At 33.9% G+C, this 21,581-nt stretch overlaps 1 protein-coding gene across 1 annotated transcript in view; it reads right to left on the reverse strand.

The window, feature by feature from the left end:
* The window catches only part of LOC141346793 (plexin-A1-like), a 60,850-nt gene extending 40,253 nt beyond the window's left edge, over positions 1–20,597 (reverse strand). The window contains exons 1-2 of the mRNA XM_073851751.1: positions 19,422–20,597; positions 11,814–11,996 (exon numbers count right to left, since the gene is read on the reverse strand). Coding sequence (XP_073707852.1) covers positions 11,814–11,996; positions 19,422–20,597 — 1,359 coding nt within the window. The remainder of the gene's footprint in view (positions 1–11,813; positions 11,997–19,421) is intronic.
* Between the last annotated feature and the right edge of the window lie 984 nt (positions 20,598–21,581).

Raw genomic sequence — 21,581 nt, forward strand, 5'->3', positions numbered from 1 at the left:
GTCCTGACCACAGGCAAAAAAAACGAAATATATTTCGAGGTCAAAATAGAAAAAAAAGAGTGTGGTTAGTCTGACTTTTACCCTATTTGATACCCGGCCCGAAACAACACACACAATCACAGATACAGACAGACAGATGTGTCTTTGTGCTCATCCTCGTGTCTGAGGTGATGAACACTGGGCTCTTTGTGAGACGCTCTGGAGGCACCCCTGTGTATGTTTAGGACGTGACCGTGGGAACATTCAAACAGGAGCGTCCAGTGGCATATGATCACCATGTGACAGTCCTGCACACATTTACACACAGACAGAGACGGCCGTCTACAGCTGTGGTGACACTACACACCCATTTTAAAAAGCTTGAGCATGTAAAGCAGCAAATGACAAAACTGCAGAATGCATTCATAGGGTACAACAGGGCTAAAAGCACACCCTAAGAAAAAAAATAGCTTTTTACTGTGTATAATTGCAGAAAAATATATACGTTTGTATTGCAACAGATTTTGTGAAAATAAATCATACATATCCAAGTTAATATCTAGTTCAAAACAATCACTTTAGTTTGCATTTTCTGCTTATTTTGATACATAAAATAATTGCTTTGTGTTCAATACATATAGTCAATAAAATATGTTAAAATAAAATTTTAAAATACAGAAAGAAAATCATTTTAAAATGTAAAGATTCTGAAAGTATTGAAGGAAATCCCATAGTAATTTAACATAGATTTACAGTAGCAACAACAAATGATATTTCATTATATGATATGATTAATAGCATGCTTTTAAATACAATGGTTTCATTCTAAACATTAGGCCTGCACAATTATTCAAATTTCTAATCACGATTACGTAATCTTCCAATCCGTGATTACAAAAAAAAAACTTTTATTATTCTGCATGCTTAAGAGGCATGTTTAGAGCATGTCACGTTGTGAGAGGCGAATTGAATTTATAACAAATTATTCAGAATTTTAAATGCATTTTAAGATAATGTGCCCTTTATGATTATAATGCCTTTATAATTCTTTTGCACTTTAATCGGTGTACATTTTGTAACTTTACACATTTTTATGCATTGCTTTATTGTATTTAAATGTTTAGTTATTTTTGTTATAAAAAAGAGTTATTAAACCTGTTATACTGCATTATGACACCACTTTTTTGCAAATAAATTTCAATATTGTGATAATACTGTATACCGTGATAAAAACATTATCAGTTAATCGCAACATGAAAATTGATACTTGCATATCCCTATGCATATTGCATATTTTTTAATTTGCATATTCATTAATGTATCATTGACATTTGTAACAACAACAAACTCTTTTTTTTATATAATATTATGACATGCAGTTGATTCACATAATGGTATAAAGCTATTTAAAACATCAATCAATGTAAATTGTGATAAATGTAATCAATAACCGCAATTACAATTTCAAGGGAATAATCGATAATAACGATTTTTGTCATAATCATGCAGTCCTACTAAACATGGTGATTATCTTTAAGTTTGGACACCCAACATAATATATGATATTTACCATCTGAATCTAACAATGTTTATTAATTATAAATTTAGCCCCAACAGCATGGGTTCTTTTTACCGCAAATACCATACTTTTACATATTCTTTCGTTATTTAAAAACTGTTAACTGTTAATCATTAAGACCCTTGTCTCAAGATATATATTCAATGATTCTCATTTGCTACTTAAATCTACAACATGGCATGCATTGGTGTGGACGCTTACATAGTTATTTTATAGTTATAGTTCTTGGTGCAAACAGGCCTTTAGACTGAATTTATAGACTTAACTGCATCTGTTGAGTGTCTATGAAGTGCTTTTGCACTGTCAATCAGCCATCTGAACATCAGCATGAACACCATCAGCACTGGCGTAGAAACGCTACCGTGAATGAAAAGAAACGGAGCATTAACGGAGATGATCTCCTCATTCTTCTGCATGAGATCCTCTTAAAGCTCCTCTAGTTCATGGAGACTGTAATTGAATTTACATCCTACATCATGAAACATAATCGGCTGAGCACAATGAACCTGACAGCTGTCAGAGATCCAATACTGCAGTAATTGTACTTCATTACTACACTTAAGTGTTATTTTGGTGAACTTGCACTTATGATACTCAGTCAATATTGAAACTGAATACTCTTAGTCATTCATTGCCCAGAGGAGGGATAAAAACCATACTCTTTTTACTTTAATTAGACATTCAAAGAACAAAGTGCTTTTATTATAGGTCATCACGGTTCAGATCTTTCCACTTTTACAATATTATTCAGCTAAGAGGCCAGTCAAATCACTCACATTTATATCACTATTTGAAACATCAATTTTAGTTAAAGCAAATATTGCTTAAATGTTACTCAAACCTTAAAAATACAGTAGAATTGTGAAAAATGTTTTCCATTTAAATATACACTGTCACTTAAACGTTTGGGATCAGAAAGCTTTTAAATGTTTTTTTTTTAAGTCTCTTATGCTCATTCTATTTATTTGATCAAAAAAATATTATGAAATATTATTGCAATTCAACTTTTTTTTATTTTAATATACTTTAAAATATAATTTATTGCTGTTATGCAAAGCTGAATTTTCATTAGCCATTACTCCAGTCTTCAGTTATTATCAATGTTGAAAACAGTTGTGCTGCTTAATATTTTTTGGCAACCTGTGATGCTTTTTTCAAGATTATTTGATGAATAAATAGAAAGTTAAAAAGAACAGTATTTATTCAAAATAGAAATCTTTTCTAACAATATAAGTCTTTACTATCACTTTTTATCAATTTAACACGTCCTTGCTGAATAAAAAAAAAATATTTCATTCAAAGAGAGAAAGAAAGAAAAAAAATGATTCACCCCAAACTTTGAATAAGGTGTTTATAGTTAGAAAAGTTTTATATTTCAAATAACTGCTGTTCTTTTTAACATTTTATTTATGAAAGAATCCTGAAAAAAACACTGATAATAAATCAGCATATCAGAATGATTTCTGGAGGACCATGTGACACTGAATACTAGAATAATGATGCTGAAAATTCAGCTTTGCATCACAGAAATAAATTATATTTTAAAGTATATTAAAACCGAAAACCACAATTTTAAATTGCATTAACATTTAACAACATTAAATTTTTTTCATGCATTTTTAATCAAATAAGCACAGCCTTGATGAGCAGAAAAGTCTCCTTTAAAAAGCATTAAAATCTTACTGATCCCAAACTTTTGAGCGGCAGTGTATATAAAAATGTATTTGTGATCAAAGCTGAATTTTTAGCATCATTGCTTCAGTCTTTAGTATCACATAATCCTTCAGAAATCATTCTAATATGCTAATTTGCTGCTTAAGAAACACGTTTATTGTCAATGTTGAAAACAGTTGTTTGATGAATAAAAAAAAAGTTCAAGAGAACCATATTTATTTTGTAACATTATCCAGCATCCTTGATGAATGAAAGTATTATTTTCTAAAAAAACTTGAATAGTAAAAAAAATCATCCCACAAAAACCCTGCAAAACAACAGATGAACAGATGCTGATTGTCATAACGTACACAGTGCCATCTGTAATAATCTGTCACCGCCTAATCAGAATAATAATCAATAATCATTCAAAGAGAAACATGTCAGAGTAGACCGGTGTTCATGACGGAGCGTGACTGTGTGTGTGTTCTCAGCCAGATCTCACGCTGAGACACTAATTACAGACGTGTAGAGCTCAGCACAACACACGCAAGATCCAGCAGAGCTGCTATGTGCACACGCGTGTGTGTAATTAACCTCCGCAGCTCCAATCACAGCCAACTCTTTGAACTGCATGTACGAGGAGCGATAATACAGAATTCCTCTGTGGGTGTGTGCACACTTTGATCCAAACCCGTAACTACAACCCAGCGTATTCCCAGAACACATAATTCATCCATCTTTTACTATAATTGTCGGGTTTTACTGTTTTATTAAGTCAAGTGTCACTATTACCACTGCACAGTCATTTCACTTTGATGCATTTTACATTTACATTAATGCACTTGGCTGGATGCTTTTACCAGTTCATGCATTTCCTGGGAATTGAACCCATGACCTTGGTGTTGCCAGCGGCACGCTATAGTGTTTGAGCTACAGCTGAATAAAATGCATTTTGTCTGATGATAAAACCAAAAACAGGTGGTTTGGGATGAATTAACATCTCAATCTTTCCTTAAAAAAAAACATGCTTTGAGGAATCATTCATGTATGAAATACAAACTCAACTTCAATATTAAGTATTATTGCATTTAGTTAATATAGATTCTGACCACTTTTTATCTAACTTGTTTTAAACACGCCATTAAAATGTACCATACTGATATAAAAAAGCAAAGAGAAAGAAATATATATTCGATCTTTTGATATCAACATCATAAAATGCACAAAAAATTGCATTAATCCGAAGTTTCCCAAACTGCAGTGGGTTTGTGAGTTGATAATAATAATTAATTATTAATTAATTAATAATTAATAATTAATTCAAAAATGCAAAAAAAAAATTTTTTAATTGAACACTTTAACACTATTTTTTTTTTATTTGTTTACCATATCCTTAATTTGTAATACTTAATCTACACAATCCAGACATGATGTAATACACAGTTAAGGCCAAAAGTTTACACCCCTCTTTCAGAGTCTGCGAAACGTTAATTTTACCAAAATAAGAGGGATCATACAAAATGCATGTTAATTTTTATTTAGTACTGACCTGAATAAGATATTTTACATAAAAGATGTTTACATATAGTCCACAAGAGAAAATAGTTGAATTTATAAAAAAGACCCAGTTCAAAAGTTCGCATACACTTGATTCTTGATTCTTGTTCCCTGAATGATCCACAGCTGTGTTTTTCATTTAGTGATAGTTGTTCACGAGTCCCTTGTTTGTCCTGAACAGTTAAACTGCTTATTTTAGTAAAGTTTTCCGATTCTGAAAGAGGATGTAAACTTTTGACATCAACTGTATGTATATAAAATCAGCTTTAATGCACTTCAAAATTACAAAAGCAGAATAATGTCAATAGTTTTAATAATGAAAAGTAGTATTCATATGTATTTAACTTTGTTTTTTTGCTGATTAAGGAAGAATTCAAGACATCTTCACCATATAAACGGTTATCGAAAGCATTGTATTATAAAATAGCAGCATATATTTGTGTGAAAGTGTGACGTGCTTTCAAAACAGACAGTATTTTGGGAATCAGCACCCCAAAATTAGTGTTGGATTGCACTCAGCAAACATGATGCAGAGCAGTGTTCCAGAAAACACCACTAATAGCAGCGATTTAAACTGCAACCACTAGCAGTGACTACTACTGAAAATTATTATTAGAAAGAGTGAGCGAGACAGAAAAATCCAAGAGAGAGAGAGATCAAGTGTCTCTATAAACTGTCATCTGTTAAGGTCATGGAGGTCAAGAGCTCAGTGGGTCAGTAGATCGATCCTGAGCTCACGGAAAGTTTAACTTCTAAAAACAGCAAAGCTCCAATCACCCTTCAGGATTAGAGTCTGACGACACAATATGCACCAAAATCATTGTTTATATTCACTTTGCTTTATATTTGACACTGAATTCAGGGCGTGTGGTAAAAGAGCACAAACAAACACAGCTATTGACACTCAAGACCAGAAAAGCTCAACGGAGGAATCCAGAATCCTCACAGACGCCGCAGCAGTTTGTATGGAGCCATAATTAACAACATTATTACCCAGAAAGAGGGGGCTGGCTGACTTTAATGTGAGTTCAGAGTCAGACCGCAGTGTGTGTGTGTGCTGGGCCCAGTTGGCTCGTCCATCTGTTGTTGATTTGACCAGACTGAATCGTCTAGCGCGGTAAACCCAGACGGAAAGAGCTCAAGACGGGTTCCTCGTGCCCAGACGTGCCCTCTGCTGCGATGCTCCAGATCAGCAGGATTAGTCCAGGTTCAACACACACCACCATCAACTATCTAAAACACTACTAATCAGGCTTGACACAAAGCCTTTTACGGCGTTAAGTAACTTGTCTGTTTTGACCTAAGGTGCAAAAACAATCACAACAATATTTTTTTTTTCATTTGATATTTAATATTCAGTTGTGTGGAGGTACAGGGAGAAAAGAAGAAACAATTGGAAGAAACTATATTTAATATCTTGTTGTGTTATGATGTTGCGCTTGGTTAGAACTAGTGTAAGAGCCTCCTGACACGTTTGTACCAACTAATCTCTTATTTCAAAATATTGCAAGAGATGCAACAAATCTGAGATGCTTTCTGAATGCAATTTACCAAAAAAAAAAAGCAGCTAAGACTATGTATAAGAGTAGTGGTCAACCGATATAGTTTTTTTTTGATGGACGATATAAAGCCGATATGTGTGATATCACACTTTTTGATTTAAACAATAGCAGTCACTGCAATTAAATTTATATTTCTTTTATATAATATTTACTAAAAGTAAAATAAATAAGGTAAAAATTAATTAAATTCACAAAAAAGATAATTTCAACTTGTAAAAAAAAAAAATAATAAAAAAAATTTAATTAAATGGACAAAAAAAATAAACAAACATTTGTATTTCTAACTTCTGCTTACAACACTTGTCCAAGTAGAAAAAAAAAAAGAAAAAAAAAAAGCCATTTATCTGCCGATAAAAAGTAGCCTGTTTATGGCCGATATAAAGCCGATATTTGATAATCACACTATTTAATTTAAAGATTAGCAGTCACTGCAATTAAATTTATATTTCTTTTATATAATATTTACTAATATTAAAATAAGGTTAAAATTAATTAAATTGACAAAAAAGATCATTTCAACTTGAAAAAAAAAAAAAACATTTGCATATTGCATTTCTAACTTCTTTTATTCCAAATTATAACTTCCTTATTCAAAATAACAGTCCTGCTTACAACACTTGTTCAATTAGAAAAATTATCGGGCAAATAAAAATGCCAATTATTAGCCAAAATGTATCAACCAACCACTTATTAAAAAAAGACACAAAAAGACACTTGTATCTGTATCTTGAATATTCTAGTTATTTCAGCTGTATAAAAATTAGTTAAAGTAAAAAAAAAACTGTAAAAAAATAAATAAATAATAATAATAATAATAATAATAATACATTTGTATTTTTAAGTTCTTTTATTGTAACTTAGAACTTTCAAAGTTAGAAAAAATATCGGACAAATAAAAATACCAAATATCGGCCAATATATCGGTCAACCACTTATTTTTTTTAAGTATGAGTGGTCACTGGCATCTGTATCTTCAATGTGCAATACAGTAAAAAGGTCGCCTGTTATGCTGTTTGCTATTGCAAACAGGTATTTGTTAAAACAATAACAATTTGATTTATTATAACAATTATAAGGACTCTTGTTTGTATTGCAAATAGTATTATGGTTTATTGCACTTTATTCAGCAGTGTTGGCACATTCACAGTAAATGGCTTACTACTGCACTGAAAATGAAGATGCATAAGGAAACATGCAAACATGCAAATTACACATCAACAATAGTGGCTAACACCCACGATCTGAAAACCACTTTCAACCAACCAATTAAACCAAACTTTGACACTGAACTGATTTAGGTTCACAACAAAAGCTTTACTGTTAAAAGGGTCCTCAATACTACAAATGACAAACCTAAAAAACCACAAAAGTGAAAGATTATTCGTGTAACTGAAGACACACTGTGTGAGAAGAGCACTTCTGTGACTGACTGTCATACATAACATTAAGCTGCTGGATTTTTCATTCATATCTTCAGTCCGCCTCTCAGGGATGGACAGAGTCTGTCCTCCATTTCACATCTCAGTAAATCCATCATGTGATGCTCCAGTGAGTCCTTCCGCTCCTGCGAGCCTCCAACACACACACACACACACACACACACACACACGACATGGTGAAAGCACCTCATTCTGAGCTCATCATACACACACACCTGATGCATGCTGCACATTTCACACCTCAAAACCACAAAAATGAGCCACGGTGCCAAACTACCTCTGCAATACTTGAACAAATGCACACAGGTCCTCTAGCATCTAAAACACTTCAGAAATCTTTCAAACTCCAGCTGTTATTCAGAGAGACTAACAAATGACAATAATACAAGGATAAGTGATTCATCTAATGGTGAGTGCTATATTATCAGCCAATATAATCAATAATATCAGCTGATATTGTGCATTATTTTCCAATAATATAGACCGATATATTGGTAATATAATAATAGTGTGTGCTATATTATCAAAAAATAATGCAAAATATCAGCCGACAATACTGATTATATATTGGCTATATTTTCCATATTTTGTATTATTTCGATAATATAGACCTATATATTGGTAATATAATAATAGTGAGTGCTATATTATCAGAAAGTAATGCAAAATATCAGCTGATGTTACTGATTATATTGGCTGATATTTAGCATTATTTTCCAATAATATAGACCGATATATCGGTAATATAATAATAGTGAGTGCTGTATTATCAGAAAGTAATGCAAAATATCAGCTGATGTTACTGATTATATTGGCTGATATTTAGCATTATTTTCCAATAATATAGACCGATATATCGGTAATATAATAATAGTGTGTGCTATATTATCAAAAAATAATGCAAAATATCAGCCGACAATACTGATTATATATTGGCTATATTTTCCATATTTTGTATTATTTCGATAATATAGACCTATATATTGGTAATATAATAATAGTGAGTGCTATATTATCAGAAAATAATGCTAAATATCAGCCAGTATAATCAGTAATATCGGCTGATATTCAGCATTATTTTCCGTTAATATATGCCGATATATCAGCAATATATTAATAGTGAGTGCTATGTTATCGGAAAATAATGCAAAATATTAGCCGATATTACTGATTATATTGGCTCATATTTAGCATTATTTCCCAATAATATAGACCGATATATCGGTAATATAATAATAGTGAGTGCTGTATTATCGGAAAATAATGCAAAATATTAGCCGATATTACTGATTATATTGGCTGATATTTAGCATTATTTTCCAATAATATAGACCGATATATCGGTAATATAATAATAGTGAGTGCTGTATTATCGGAAAATAATGCAAAATATTAGCCGATATTACTGATTATATTGGCTGATATTTAGCATTATTTTCCAATAATATAGACCGATATATCGGTAATATAATAATAGTGTGTGCTATATTATCAAAAAATAATGCAAAATATCAGCCGACAATACTGATTATATATTGGCTATATTTTCCATATTTTGTATTATTTCGATAATATAGGCCTATATATTGGTAATATAATAATAGTGAGTGCTATATTATCAGAAAATAATGCTAAATATCAGCCAGTATAATCAGTAATATCGGCTGATATTCAGCATTATTTTCCGTTAATATATGCCGATATATCAGTAATAAATTAATAGTGAGTGCTATATTATTGGAAAATAATGCAAAATATTAGCCGATATTACTGATTATATTGGCTGATATTTTGCATTATTTTCCGATAATACAGACAGATATATCGGTTATTTAATAATAGTGAGTACTATATTATCAGAAAATAATGCAAAATATTAGCCGATATTACTGATTTGGCTAATATTTTGCATCATTTTCCGATAATATAGCACTCACTATTATTGTATTATAAATATATCAGTATACCAATACACAGGAGCATAAAAGCATAATGTTGGAGGTCTGAAAATCACTTTCCACTGAGCGACAATGCAATGTCTAAGCCATAACAATGAAAACCATAAACTATAAACAACAAAAACCACAATGCAATGCCTAAATCATCTCCAAATGTCTGCTGTAGTCATCTAGACCATTTAATATCTACTTACAGTCCCAAGCACGACTGAATCTAATCAGCATTCATCACTGGATAATGACATGCTTTATTTTTAAAGGCAACATTAAAACAGCATTTGCCATTGTTAACTTTAACCAACAGCTCACGCCTAAGCGATATCAGATGAAAAGAAAAGTGTTTTCAGAAGCAGAGCAATTTAATGAATCATTCAGGATATGAGTAGAACATGCATTTAAGAAACTAATAACGATCAGCTTTGACTATTTGGTTGATGGTTTCCACTTTTCATTGCCCAAACAATTTCCATCATATAGCAACTTTAAACAAACAGTTGCATCATAAATATTTTCAAATGACCATTTCTTGGCTTTCAACAAGGTGCTAAGTCAACCAAACAGAGGTTTTCTAAAAAGAACAGGGCTGTTCAAATGATTAGCCATGATTAATTGCATGCAAAATAAAAGTTTTTGTTTATATAATTTATGTGTGTGTACTGTGTGTACTTATGTATAAATATAATGACACACACATTCAGTATGTATTTTAATAATATACTGAATACATTATGGGTCAAAGACGAAAAAGGGTTTAAGCATAAAAACAATAAGTGCAATACTGCTTTAAATTGTTGTTGTTTTTCCAAAAAATAAAATGTAAAAGTGTTTAATTTAATTGTATTTTTGTTTTTCTGGGCAAAAAAAAAAATATATAAAAAAAAAAAAATCACACATTTTTCCTTTGCCATTGTCCACTAGTACATTAAAAATAAGTGGTCTACCGATATATCGGCAGATATTTGGCATTTTTATTTGTCAGAAGTTTGACGTTTTTCTAATCAGACAAGTGTTGTAAGTTATTTTTTTATGTTTAAATTATCTTTGTCAATTTACATAAGACACTCACTAAAATGTCATTCAGGCATATTTACAACAAAAATCGATTTATGACATACTAAAAGACAAATGTGACCATGGACCACAAAACCAGTCATAAGGTTAAATTTTACAAAACTGAGATGTATACATCACATGAAAGCTCAATAAATAAGCTTTCTATTGATATATAGTTTGTTATGATAGGACAATATTTGGCTGAGATACATCTATTTGAAAATCTGAAATCTAAGGGTGCAAAAAATCAAAATACTGAGAAAATCACCTTTAAAGTTGTCCAAATTAAGTTCTTAACAATGCATATTACTAATCAAAAATTACATTTTGATAGGTTTACACTAGGAATTTTACAAAATATCTTCATGAAACTTAATATCTTAATATCCTAATGATTTTTGACATAAAAATCAATAATTTTGACCCATACAATGTATTTTTGGCTATTGCTACAAATATACCCCAGCGACTTAAGACTGGTTTTGTGGTCCAGGGTCACAAATTATTTTCACCCCAAATACTAATTATTCATAACTCTAATTTTTTTTTAAATTTGCCACTATCTTAGGTTTTGTCCATTTGTCAGTAAGAAGATTTAATATGCTCCCTTATTATTTTATATATTTTAATTTGTACAAGTCAGAATAAGCATGTTGTTTGAATTTTTACATAAATATTGTTACACTGAATGACAATGTATCATTATTTTAACCAAATTTTGACATTTTATTCTACAAAAACTTTAACAGTAGACACTTTACTTACATTTAATGTCCTTCCTATGGACATAAAATCACTTTTGTAAATTTCTTTTGACCTGGACATCATGTCTTTGACCCATATACATAACATTTTTCTTAAATATATACATGCATGTGTGTTTATTTATATATACACATAATAAATACACAGTACACTACACTCACATATATTATGTACACAAAAACTTTTATTTTGGATGCGATTAGTCTTTGCTCAGCACTAAAAAAGAAAAAAAAAAAAAATAATAATAATGCACACAGACTCTTACCTTCTTCATTCGGCCATTGCGCGTTCCTGTGAAAACCACCGTGTTCCCGCGATAATCGTAAGCAGCTACCGAAGTCATTCCGTCGTCTTTGTCTATGAAGAGCGGAATGCCCTCGATAGTGCTGGTGCCCCCTAGAGGCTGGTTAAAATCCTGCCCACAGAAATTATCGTCGATCTGCAGAGGCTGAAACAGACAAACAAGAGAGAGAGTTAGAAATAGGACTCCACCTAAAGGTCAGTAGCTGGGTAAGACAGACTGTCAGGGTGGGTTTTCCTAAAAACCATATCAGCGGAAGTCATTCATACACACACACACACACACACACAGCGGTAAAGTTATTTATCACATGGATGACAAAACGGAAAACCAAGGTCACTGCATTGCAGGAAACCCTGGAAAGGGGACGTGAGGACGTGGAAAGTTAAAAGAGTGGGAAAAGGCTATATATACTTATAAAACCAATATACTGTTCTTTTATTTTAATTTTCCAACAGACTGCCATTTTTAAGTATCTGTGATATATAAACTAGCGTTCAACAGTTTGTGATTAAGGTTTTTTTTTTTTTTACTTTTCTCACAAAGACATTTGTTTGATCAAAAATACTGTAAAATTGTGAAATATTTTTACAATTTAAAATAGCTGTTTTCTATGTGAATATCTGTTAAAATTTAATTTATTCTTGTGATCAAAGGTGAATTTTAAGCATCATTACTACAGTCTTCAGCCTTCAGAAATCATTCTAATATGCTGATTTGGGGCTCGAGAAACATTTCTGATTATTATCAATGTCAAAAATAGTTGTGCTGCCCAATATTTTTGTGGAAACTGTGATGCTTTCTTTTCATTATTCGTGAAAAATAGATGAATAGAAAGTTCAAGAGAACTAATTTTTATTAATTAATTTTATGCATGCTAAGTATTTTGGAAATTACGACATTAGTATTGTGTTTGGAAATAATTAATCACTCCTCCCATAAAACAAATCAAGGAACTGAATCCTTAAGGATGATTTTACATGGCTACTTTAAAAATGACACTGAAAAATAATTAAAGGCAGCAACTTTATAAGTAATTTAACTTAAATTATATTAAACTGGCTTTACAAAAAAAAAAAAAATCAAGCTGAAACTCATCAAAAAAAAAAAAAAAAGTTGAGGTGAAAAGTTTACATAGACTTTGCAGAATCTGCAAAATGTTAATTATTTTACCAAAATAAGAGTGATTATACAAACATGATGCATTAAGAGCCGGGGGGTGAAAACTTCTAGAAGATCAGGGTAAATTTAACGTATTTACATGTTTCCCAGAAGACAAAATATGTTCTTTAGCTTCTGAAGGGCAGTACTAAATGAAACAAATATGATATCAGGCAAAATTAGAAAAAATTTGCACATCAGTATTCTGTTCAAAAGTTTTCACCCCCCAGCTCTTATAAATGTTTTTTCCTGCTGGAGCATCAGTGAGTGTTTGAACCTTCTGTAATAGTTGCATATGAGTCCCTCAGTTGTCCTCAGTGTGAAAAGATGGATCTCAAAATCATACAGTCATTGTTGCTAAAAAAAAAAAAAAGAATTTGTGAGACCTGAAAGATTTTTCTGAAGAACAGCGACCAGTACAGCACTAAATAAACAATAACATGCATTTTATACAATCCCTCTTATTATTTTGGTCAAATAATCAACATTTTGCAGATTCTGCAAGGTGCATGCAAACTTTTGACCTTAACTGTTCTACAGGAGCCTTTATTCCTTCACCTGATAAATCATTATCGATATACACAGAGATTCTGAATGGATTGTTTACTTCTGGAATCCTGTTCTGTTCTATTGGCAGTGTACAGGAAGTTCCTCACTGATGGAATCTGTGCCCACAGAACTCCAATGAAAGAACAGAACATGAATGCCATCCATTCACAAAATTACACTCATTATTCACCACATTTTAAAAGAAGTTTGAACAAACATTGCTTTAAGTTTATAAAAAGGGCAGAATATTTTTGGCTTCCTTGCCACACTTTACAGCTGTCCCTTGGAAAATAAAAAATCTGACAAAACCTCGCACTGGTATGATCTAACTAAATGTTGTGAAATTTACTTTCAGGGTTAGAGTTTAGGTTAGTCTTCACTTTATATGCAGTATATAAACATCAGTCTGTGGTATGTGCTTTTCAGAAGGCTAAGTAAAGGTGTGCGTGTGTGTCCTCTAAAGCCGCCCAGGCGCACATCAATAACCTTTCTCTCTTTCTCTTTGTCTTTTTCTCTTCACCTCCCCTTTTCTCTTTGTTTTTCTTTCTGTCTTAATCCATCCAGAAGAGTCTCTAGCTCACAGCAGGAAAAAAGGAAAGAGAAGAAAAGAAAGAGGAAGGAGTCAGCCGGGCATCAATTCACTTAGCAAACTCGCTTTTTCTCCTCTGAGCTAAAAACCCGATGTCAAGCAGACAGACACTCGCGCACACGCTAAGAGCTCGGCTGGGGGATTTATCGCTTTGAAAACATCAAAAGTAATTTAATTCAACATCTTTATGCCATCATGAGCTGAGCTTATTTAAATATCTTTAAATGTCTTGTGTAGTCAGACTTTTGACTATTAGCATAAAGGAAATCCCTGTGAAGGTCTGTACAGAAAACAGCAGAAACTTGTACTGGATAGAGGTTTTTCTTTTCTTTCTCTAAGCGTGATGCAATGCATTATAAGCTTTTTAAGTTTAGTCATTTTTTTGTTTTTAAAAGAGTTAAGGCTATATTTATTAGATCAAAAATGCAGGAAAAACAAAAAATATATATATTTTTGTTTTCTACGTGTATACATTTTTTAAATCTAATTTATTTTTGTGAGCAAAGCTGAATTTTCAGCATTACTCCAGTCTTCAGTGTCACATGATCCTTGCTGCTCAAGAAACATTTCTGATTATTATCAATGTTAAAAAAAAACAGTTTTGCCACTTATCTTACAATTCTGACTTTTTTCTCAAAATTGTAAGATATAAACTTCTGTGAACATATCAGTATTTTTTTTTGTCCTCAGAATTGGACTTTATAACTCGAAATTGCATTTATATCTTGCAATTCTGACTTTATAACTTGCAATTGTATGTTTCTCTCACAGTTCTGAGAAAAAAGTCAGAATTGCGAGATACAACGTTGCAACTGTGAGAAAAAAACGGTCAGAATTGTGAGTTTATATCTTGCAATTCTGACTTTATTTCTTGCAAGTTTGAGTTTATATCCTGCAATTCTGACTTTATAACTCACAATTGCGCGTTCATTTCTCAGAGTTCTGAGAAAAAAGTCAGAATTGCAAGATACAAATCGCAATTGCGAGAAAAGAGTCAGAACTGTACGTTTATATCTCGAAATTCTGACTTTATTATTTGCGATTGTTAGTTTTATGTTGTGCAATTCTGACTTTATAACTCACAATTGTGTTTATATCTCACAGTTCTGAGAAAAAAAGGCAGAATTGCGAGATACAAAGTTGCAACTGTGAGAACAAAACGGTCAGAATTGTGAGTTTATATCTTGCAATTCTGACTTTATTTCTTGCAAGTATGAGTTTATATCCTGCAATTCTGACTTTATAACTCACAATTGCGCGTTCATTTCTCAGAGTTCTGAGAAAAAAAGTCAGAATTGCAAGATACAAATCGCAATTACGAGAAAAGAGTCAGAACTGTGAGTTTATATCTCGAAATTCTGACTTTATTATTTGCGATTGTTAGTTTTATGTTGTGCAATTCTGACTTTATAACTCACAATTGTGTTTATATCTCACAGTGCTGAGAAAAAAAAGGCAGAATTGCATGATACAAAGTTGCAACTGCAAGAAAAAAGTCAGAATTGCAAGATACAAAGTGTGAGAAAAAAAAGTCAGAATTGTGAGTTAAAATCTCAAAAATGTATTTCTTGCAATTGTAAGTTTATATCATGAAATTCTGACTATATCTAGCAATTCTGACTTTATTTCTTGCAATTCTGACTTTATAACTCACAATTGTGTTTATATATCACAGTTCAGAGAAAAAAAGTCAGAATTCCGAGATACAAAGATGCAATTGTGAGAAAAAAATTCTGAATTGTGAATTAATATCCCACAATTCTGACTTTGTATCTAGCGATTCTGACTTTATTGCTTGCAATTGTGTGTTTATTTCACAGTTCTGAGAAAAAAAGTCAAGAAAAAAAAAAGTTGCAATTACCATATTTTTTATTACCTAATTTTTATTCAGTGGCAGAAACAGGCTTTCATAATTTATTGCACGCTTAATGAATAAAAGTGCTTTTTTGTTGTTTTTTTAATCTTACAAGACCCAACTTTCTGACCAGTAGTGTACGTGAAACAGGCCTCTCGGAAGGCAGTGTAAGGTCAAAAGCACCTTTAAAGCATTTTCGCATTTAGGCTCAGAGCTCTAGTCCCACTGCTATTTCACACCTGATTGATGGCTGATGTGATGCAGTATTCTCTCAATCCTCATGGGTCACGCAGACAAGATGAGCATTACATTCAGTCAAAAGTGTGTGTGTGTGTGTGTGTGTGTGTGTGTGTGTGTGTGTGTGTGTGTGTGTGTGTGTGTGTGTGTGTGTGTGTGTGTGTGCTAAAGTAATTACATTCTCTCTCACACAAACACACATTCACACTTTACTAGTGGGGTGAAAACTGGTGCAGGACTAAACAGGTTGCAGAGGGACATACCAACACACACACATAAATATATCAGCACAACAATAGACGTGCATGTGTGTGAATATGTATGCGTGTGTGGTTGTGTGTGTGTGATCTTTCAGACTGCTGATTATGTGTCTGCCCAGGGCAGAGGCGAAACCAAACGCTCCACATTCCATAGGGAGAGCGAAACAGAGCGAGCCATGTGACTGTATAAACTATGTTTAGATTTCATGCGTTAAACAAGTTATATTAAACATGCTGCCTGATCTCATCAGCGTGAATCATTCGAGACGCACCAGATTTGCAGCATTCTGTGCTGATGAGATTTAAAAGGCTCATTTCTGTCGTTGTGAGTAAGAACAGGTTACAGGTGCAGCACTTCTGTTAGACACACGGCATTAAATAGGTTAATTAGCAGTGTAGTTCATCTCTGACGTCAAGGAGCACAACAAAACCTAAATTTAACAAGGATAATCAAAATACATAGTTAATCCAAAAAAACAGGAGGTATAACCATTTATTAACCATTAAGTCACTGCCAACTCTTTTCAGTAAATGTCTTAATTGTACTGTTTGAGTGAACTCAACTGATTCTTTTCACTATGAACGCCAAACAATGTCAATATGTTTATGTTCTGGTTTTGAAAACCTTAAGCAAATTTGAATCTGATAAAGATTGCAGGAAATAAAAAGAACATTTGTTTGGAAATTATGTACATTTTTTAAACATGATTTAAATTTTTCATGAACTGCACCAACGATAAGCAGGCACTTTGATTTACATTTACAAAAATAAAAAACTTTTAACAGATATTTAAAACTAGAATAAGCTTAAAGGGCTTTTTGATATTGACATAGAAATTGCTAGTGTCATAAGCAGCCTTGGGGAAAGTTACTTTTAAAAGTAATGCATTACAATGTTACATTACGCCCTAAAAAGTAACTAATTATGTTACTTAGTTACTTTTTATGGAAAGTAATGTGTTGCTTTACTTTTGTGTTACTTTTTAAATCTGGGCAGGACCTGCTTGTTTGTTTTTAATATAAAAAGTTATATTTTCAGCCAATGTAAAAGCCCCTTAACATCAAATAGTGAAATGAATAAGCCTCAGGCTAAAGTAAAAAGTAAATTCACATCTGTACAGTAAAATGCAGGAGAAGGTGGTTTTTTTAAGGTTGTTTAAAAAGAAAAAACAATGAAGTACAAATGTTAGTTCATCTAAAGTAATTTTTGCTTATTATTATGGTTGAACTGAATCATCAAAGGTCAGTTTCATAGACATTGGTTCATAAAATGGGATTAAATACATAAAAGGATATTTGTGTTATTTAACACATTTGATTGCAGGTTTGTGTCATATTCTGAGTTTGCATTTTACTGTTTTAATTAATTTTAAGGAATACGGAATCTGTCTTTTATTTTGCGAGTGAGATGAATTAATGCATGTTTACATTTATTGCAGAACTACAGTAATAATCATGTTTACACAGCACATACAACGCCTCTGCACTTTCGATTTCTCTTAACATGGGAACAGGAGACTTGTCAGTCCATAAATAGGAAAACAAAGTAACTGGCATTACTTATTTGAAAAGGCAACTCAGATATTTCTTGTAAATTAAAAAGTAATCCATTACTTTACTAGCTTCTTGAAAAAAGTAATCCGGTTACACAACTCCAGTTACTTGTAATGTGTTACCCCCAACACTGGTTATAAGAAAAGCTTTAAAAAACACAGGTTGATGTGCTTCAACAAAACCAGAGTATTTGGACTCAGAGACGGTGAAACACACTCTTTTTTATACTGTTTTTACACAACATTTAGAATAGTCACTGCTAAAATTGTTGCTGAAATAAGCCTCCACTTAAAAGCAGCACTGTAATTGTTAGTTGGATGACTACTCAACCATCTGTAGGAATCTGTAGAATTTCAGGATTTAAATTTAGGGTCAGGATAACCAGGATTAAAAATAGCCATAAGCAAAGATTTAAAAAGACGATAAGTCAGTGGTAAGCATAATGTGAAGAGCCCATTATTAGATATTTTAACTCCATGAAACAAAAAGTGGACGATTTCTTGTGTTAAAGTATTTAGACGTCACTCAATCGGCCACTCTATATCTCTGTTTCACCTCACAATTGCCAACGAATTGCCTTTCGTTCTCTATTATTCCACTCGCTTAGAGCTCTACTGATAGACTTTGAATATAAAGAAAGAGAAAAGATCAAACCGATTTGGAATGAGTCAGAAAAATAAAAATGGGGACCTTAATCTCTGAGTGCTTGGTTAAATGAAAGCCATTCTTTGCCACTGAAAGCCCCAAGAAAGACAGAGCGAGTGAGACGAACAGAGACGAATGATGAGAGGGAGATTAAGAGCGAGCGAACGAGAGGACGAAAAGCAAGCCCTGGTCCCGGCGGACCCTGATGGCAGAGAAGATGGGATCAAGCCTCGCTAAACGAATTAGAAAGCATGAGCGAGAGAGCAACTCATGAAATTTACTCAACTCCCCTAATGATGTTCCTGTCTGACTGAATAATGGAAGCACTTGGGAGAAAGACAACGAGAGAGAATGGATGCAAAAGGAAACAGGAGGTGGGTGACAGGAAGAGTGCTTGTGATATTTATATTCTACAACAATTTAATGACATTAGTCTATTAGACACAAGGTAACAGTCTAGATCTTCAGGTTCTTATCCTGAGGACTAGAGGACTTTACTAGGCCACTCCTTAGCATTCCCAGCTGTTCCACCCTCACGACCCTAGTCTGATCTACAACTTCTCCACTTCTATCTAATCACAATCACCCTTTGCACCAAGATAATGGAAGTTGAACTCTGGCAGGGAACATTACCGAAGCACACCCATTCATCCAACCCAACAAATCAATCGCCGTAGCCATGCAGCATGTCTTAATCGCCTGCCATCAGAGGGTGAACTTACCGAGTTGATGCATGGTAGCTCCTTGTTGAGCAGCCAGGGCAAAGACAGCTTGCCCTCTCCTCTATAGCATGACTGAATCCTTTCCTTGATCTTCTCCTTTATTTTCGTCAGGGTGAACAGGCAAAGCGCCGACTCCTTTGGGGGCTTGGCCCGGTTCTTTTGCCCTTGGGAGAAGACCGTAAACAATATGTCCTCTTGCTCGGACACTCCCAAAGAGTTTGCAAGTTGCCTTCCAGGTTTGGCCAAGTAGGCGTCCTGGATAAGTCGATACTCGACGCCGTCTTTGGTGCATCCGATTGGGAACTCCACGTAGGAGTAGAATCTTGGATCATCAATACAGAGTCGGACGATCTTTGAGGTGAAGAACTGTTCCCCGCTGGCGTCAGGAGAAGTTAGTTGAGTATCCAACTGCAAGGTCAAGTAGTAGACAAACTGTTCACTGCTAAAGCTGTAGATGTAGTAGATGTCGAACGTCGGGAACTTGGACAGCGTATCCGAAGGGATCTTCAACTGGGAGGAGACGAACTCATCCTGGTGGACAAAGCTGAACATGTCAGCATCCTCCTCATTGGCCATCAACTTCCGGCTCGAAAGAGTTGGGAAGTACTCTGATTTTCCATCGATGGGAGTTCCAATGAACAGCTTGCTGATGTGGTTTTCAGAGATGATCACCCCAGACATGGTTCCCGACTCGATGACGCTGGAGAGGTAGTGTTCCTTACGGTGGTGCGGCTCGCCAAGCTTGAAAAGATCATCCAGGCGGAGAAACTGACAGATGCCTTGCGAGGTGCTTCCGCAAGCAATGAGTCGGTTTTGGGGATAGTCTATTAGCAGCAGCTTGTTCACATTACTGTTTGGGGCTAGGTCATGGGGGCACAACTGTACACTTGGAGGTGGATAGCATTTCTCGTTGTCCACTACAGGACCTGTCATATGACTCCTCAACTTGGTCAAGTTGCTAGAAAGCTTGTAGATCCAGTTTACCGCACCAACGTACACATCCCCAGTCTTGTTATGGATGACTAAATGCGTTAGACCCCATTCAGGAGGCGTGAAGGACCTAAATGGCTCTGGCGATCCTTCAGAAAGGTAAGGGGATATGCAGACAGTCAGAAGCCCAAGGAGAATCACAGTCCTTGGGCTAATAAAGCTTTGCGGCCCCTGCTGAGGCCACATATCTGCGCTGGTCCTCGCAAGCGAAGGATGTGGCGGACCACGCTACTACTTCAATCGGGGACTTTTAAATGAACTCAGCGAACAAGCACGGGCTTTATTGATTTGATGCTTCCTTGCCTTCTCATACAACAGTCATCCACTTCAACATCCACCTCAATTCCTCGTCTGGGGCTCCTGCAGGGCAAAAAAAACACATTATGAGTGCAAATGGAACATATCCGATTCATTATGCATCATTTCTCAAAGTCAAACAGTGAGGAAAGACAAAATTTTTCATTTCGCCGCAAATCATTCAGAATCGCGTGGTCAAACGAGGTGAACCGTGTCAAGTTTTAATTACTGAGACAGATGGCTCTGGGGGTGAAGATATATTGGACGCACTGTATACAAACTCTTCACTAAGCAACGCCGCAGCTATAGAGTTGGTCGTGCTTCAATACGGGCGTAAGACATCCATCATCACAAAACGTCTGACAGCAGCTTTGTGTAGATGAAGTATGCAAGTACATAACAGTGCACCTTTAAAAGAGCCCTGAAAACAACGAGTGTAAAGTAAGTCTTTGAGGTCTGAAATGCTTGAAGTTGTTCTGAACTTTACAAGGGCAAGAAAATTATATTGTGCCGTTTCATGTCAACTTGAAATGATTTATACATCTTGTTCTTTTCTAATTCTCAGCTCTGAGAGCACAGATTGCAGTACAAAGCCAGAAAGAGTTAGAATTATACAACAATGCATTGTGACGATTCATTTATAGCTCCAGGGCCAAATTTGAGGACATTGGCATTTAAAGTTAGGCCTATGTTGTTTCAGAAGAACTTGTTTTGAAAGCACCTGACAAAACGACCTACTTTATTAGAAAAACTATTTTGATTCTGCTGATGATGGAGATTGAGAATAAATCCAAACCCAAAACATTTTCAGTTCACCTTCACCATTTCCACTGGGGGAAAAAATGGGAGTCGGAAGTACAAAAACAGGAAAAT

This window comes from Garra rufa, chromosome 12 (assembly GCF_049309525.1).
Source record: "Garra rufa chromosome 12, GarRuf1.0, whole genome shotgun sequence".
Lineage (NCBI taxonomy): Eukaryota > Metazoa > Chordata > Actinopteri > Cypriniformes > Cyprinidae > Garra > Garra rufa.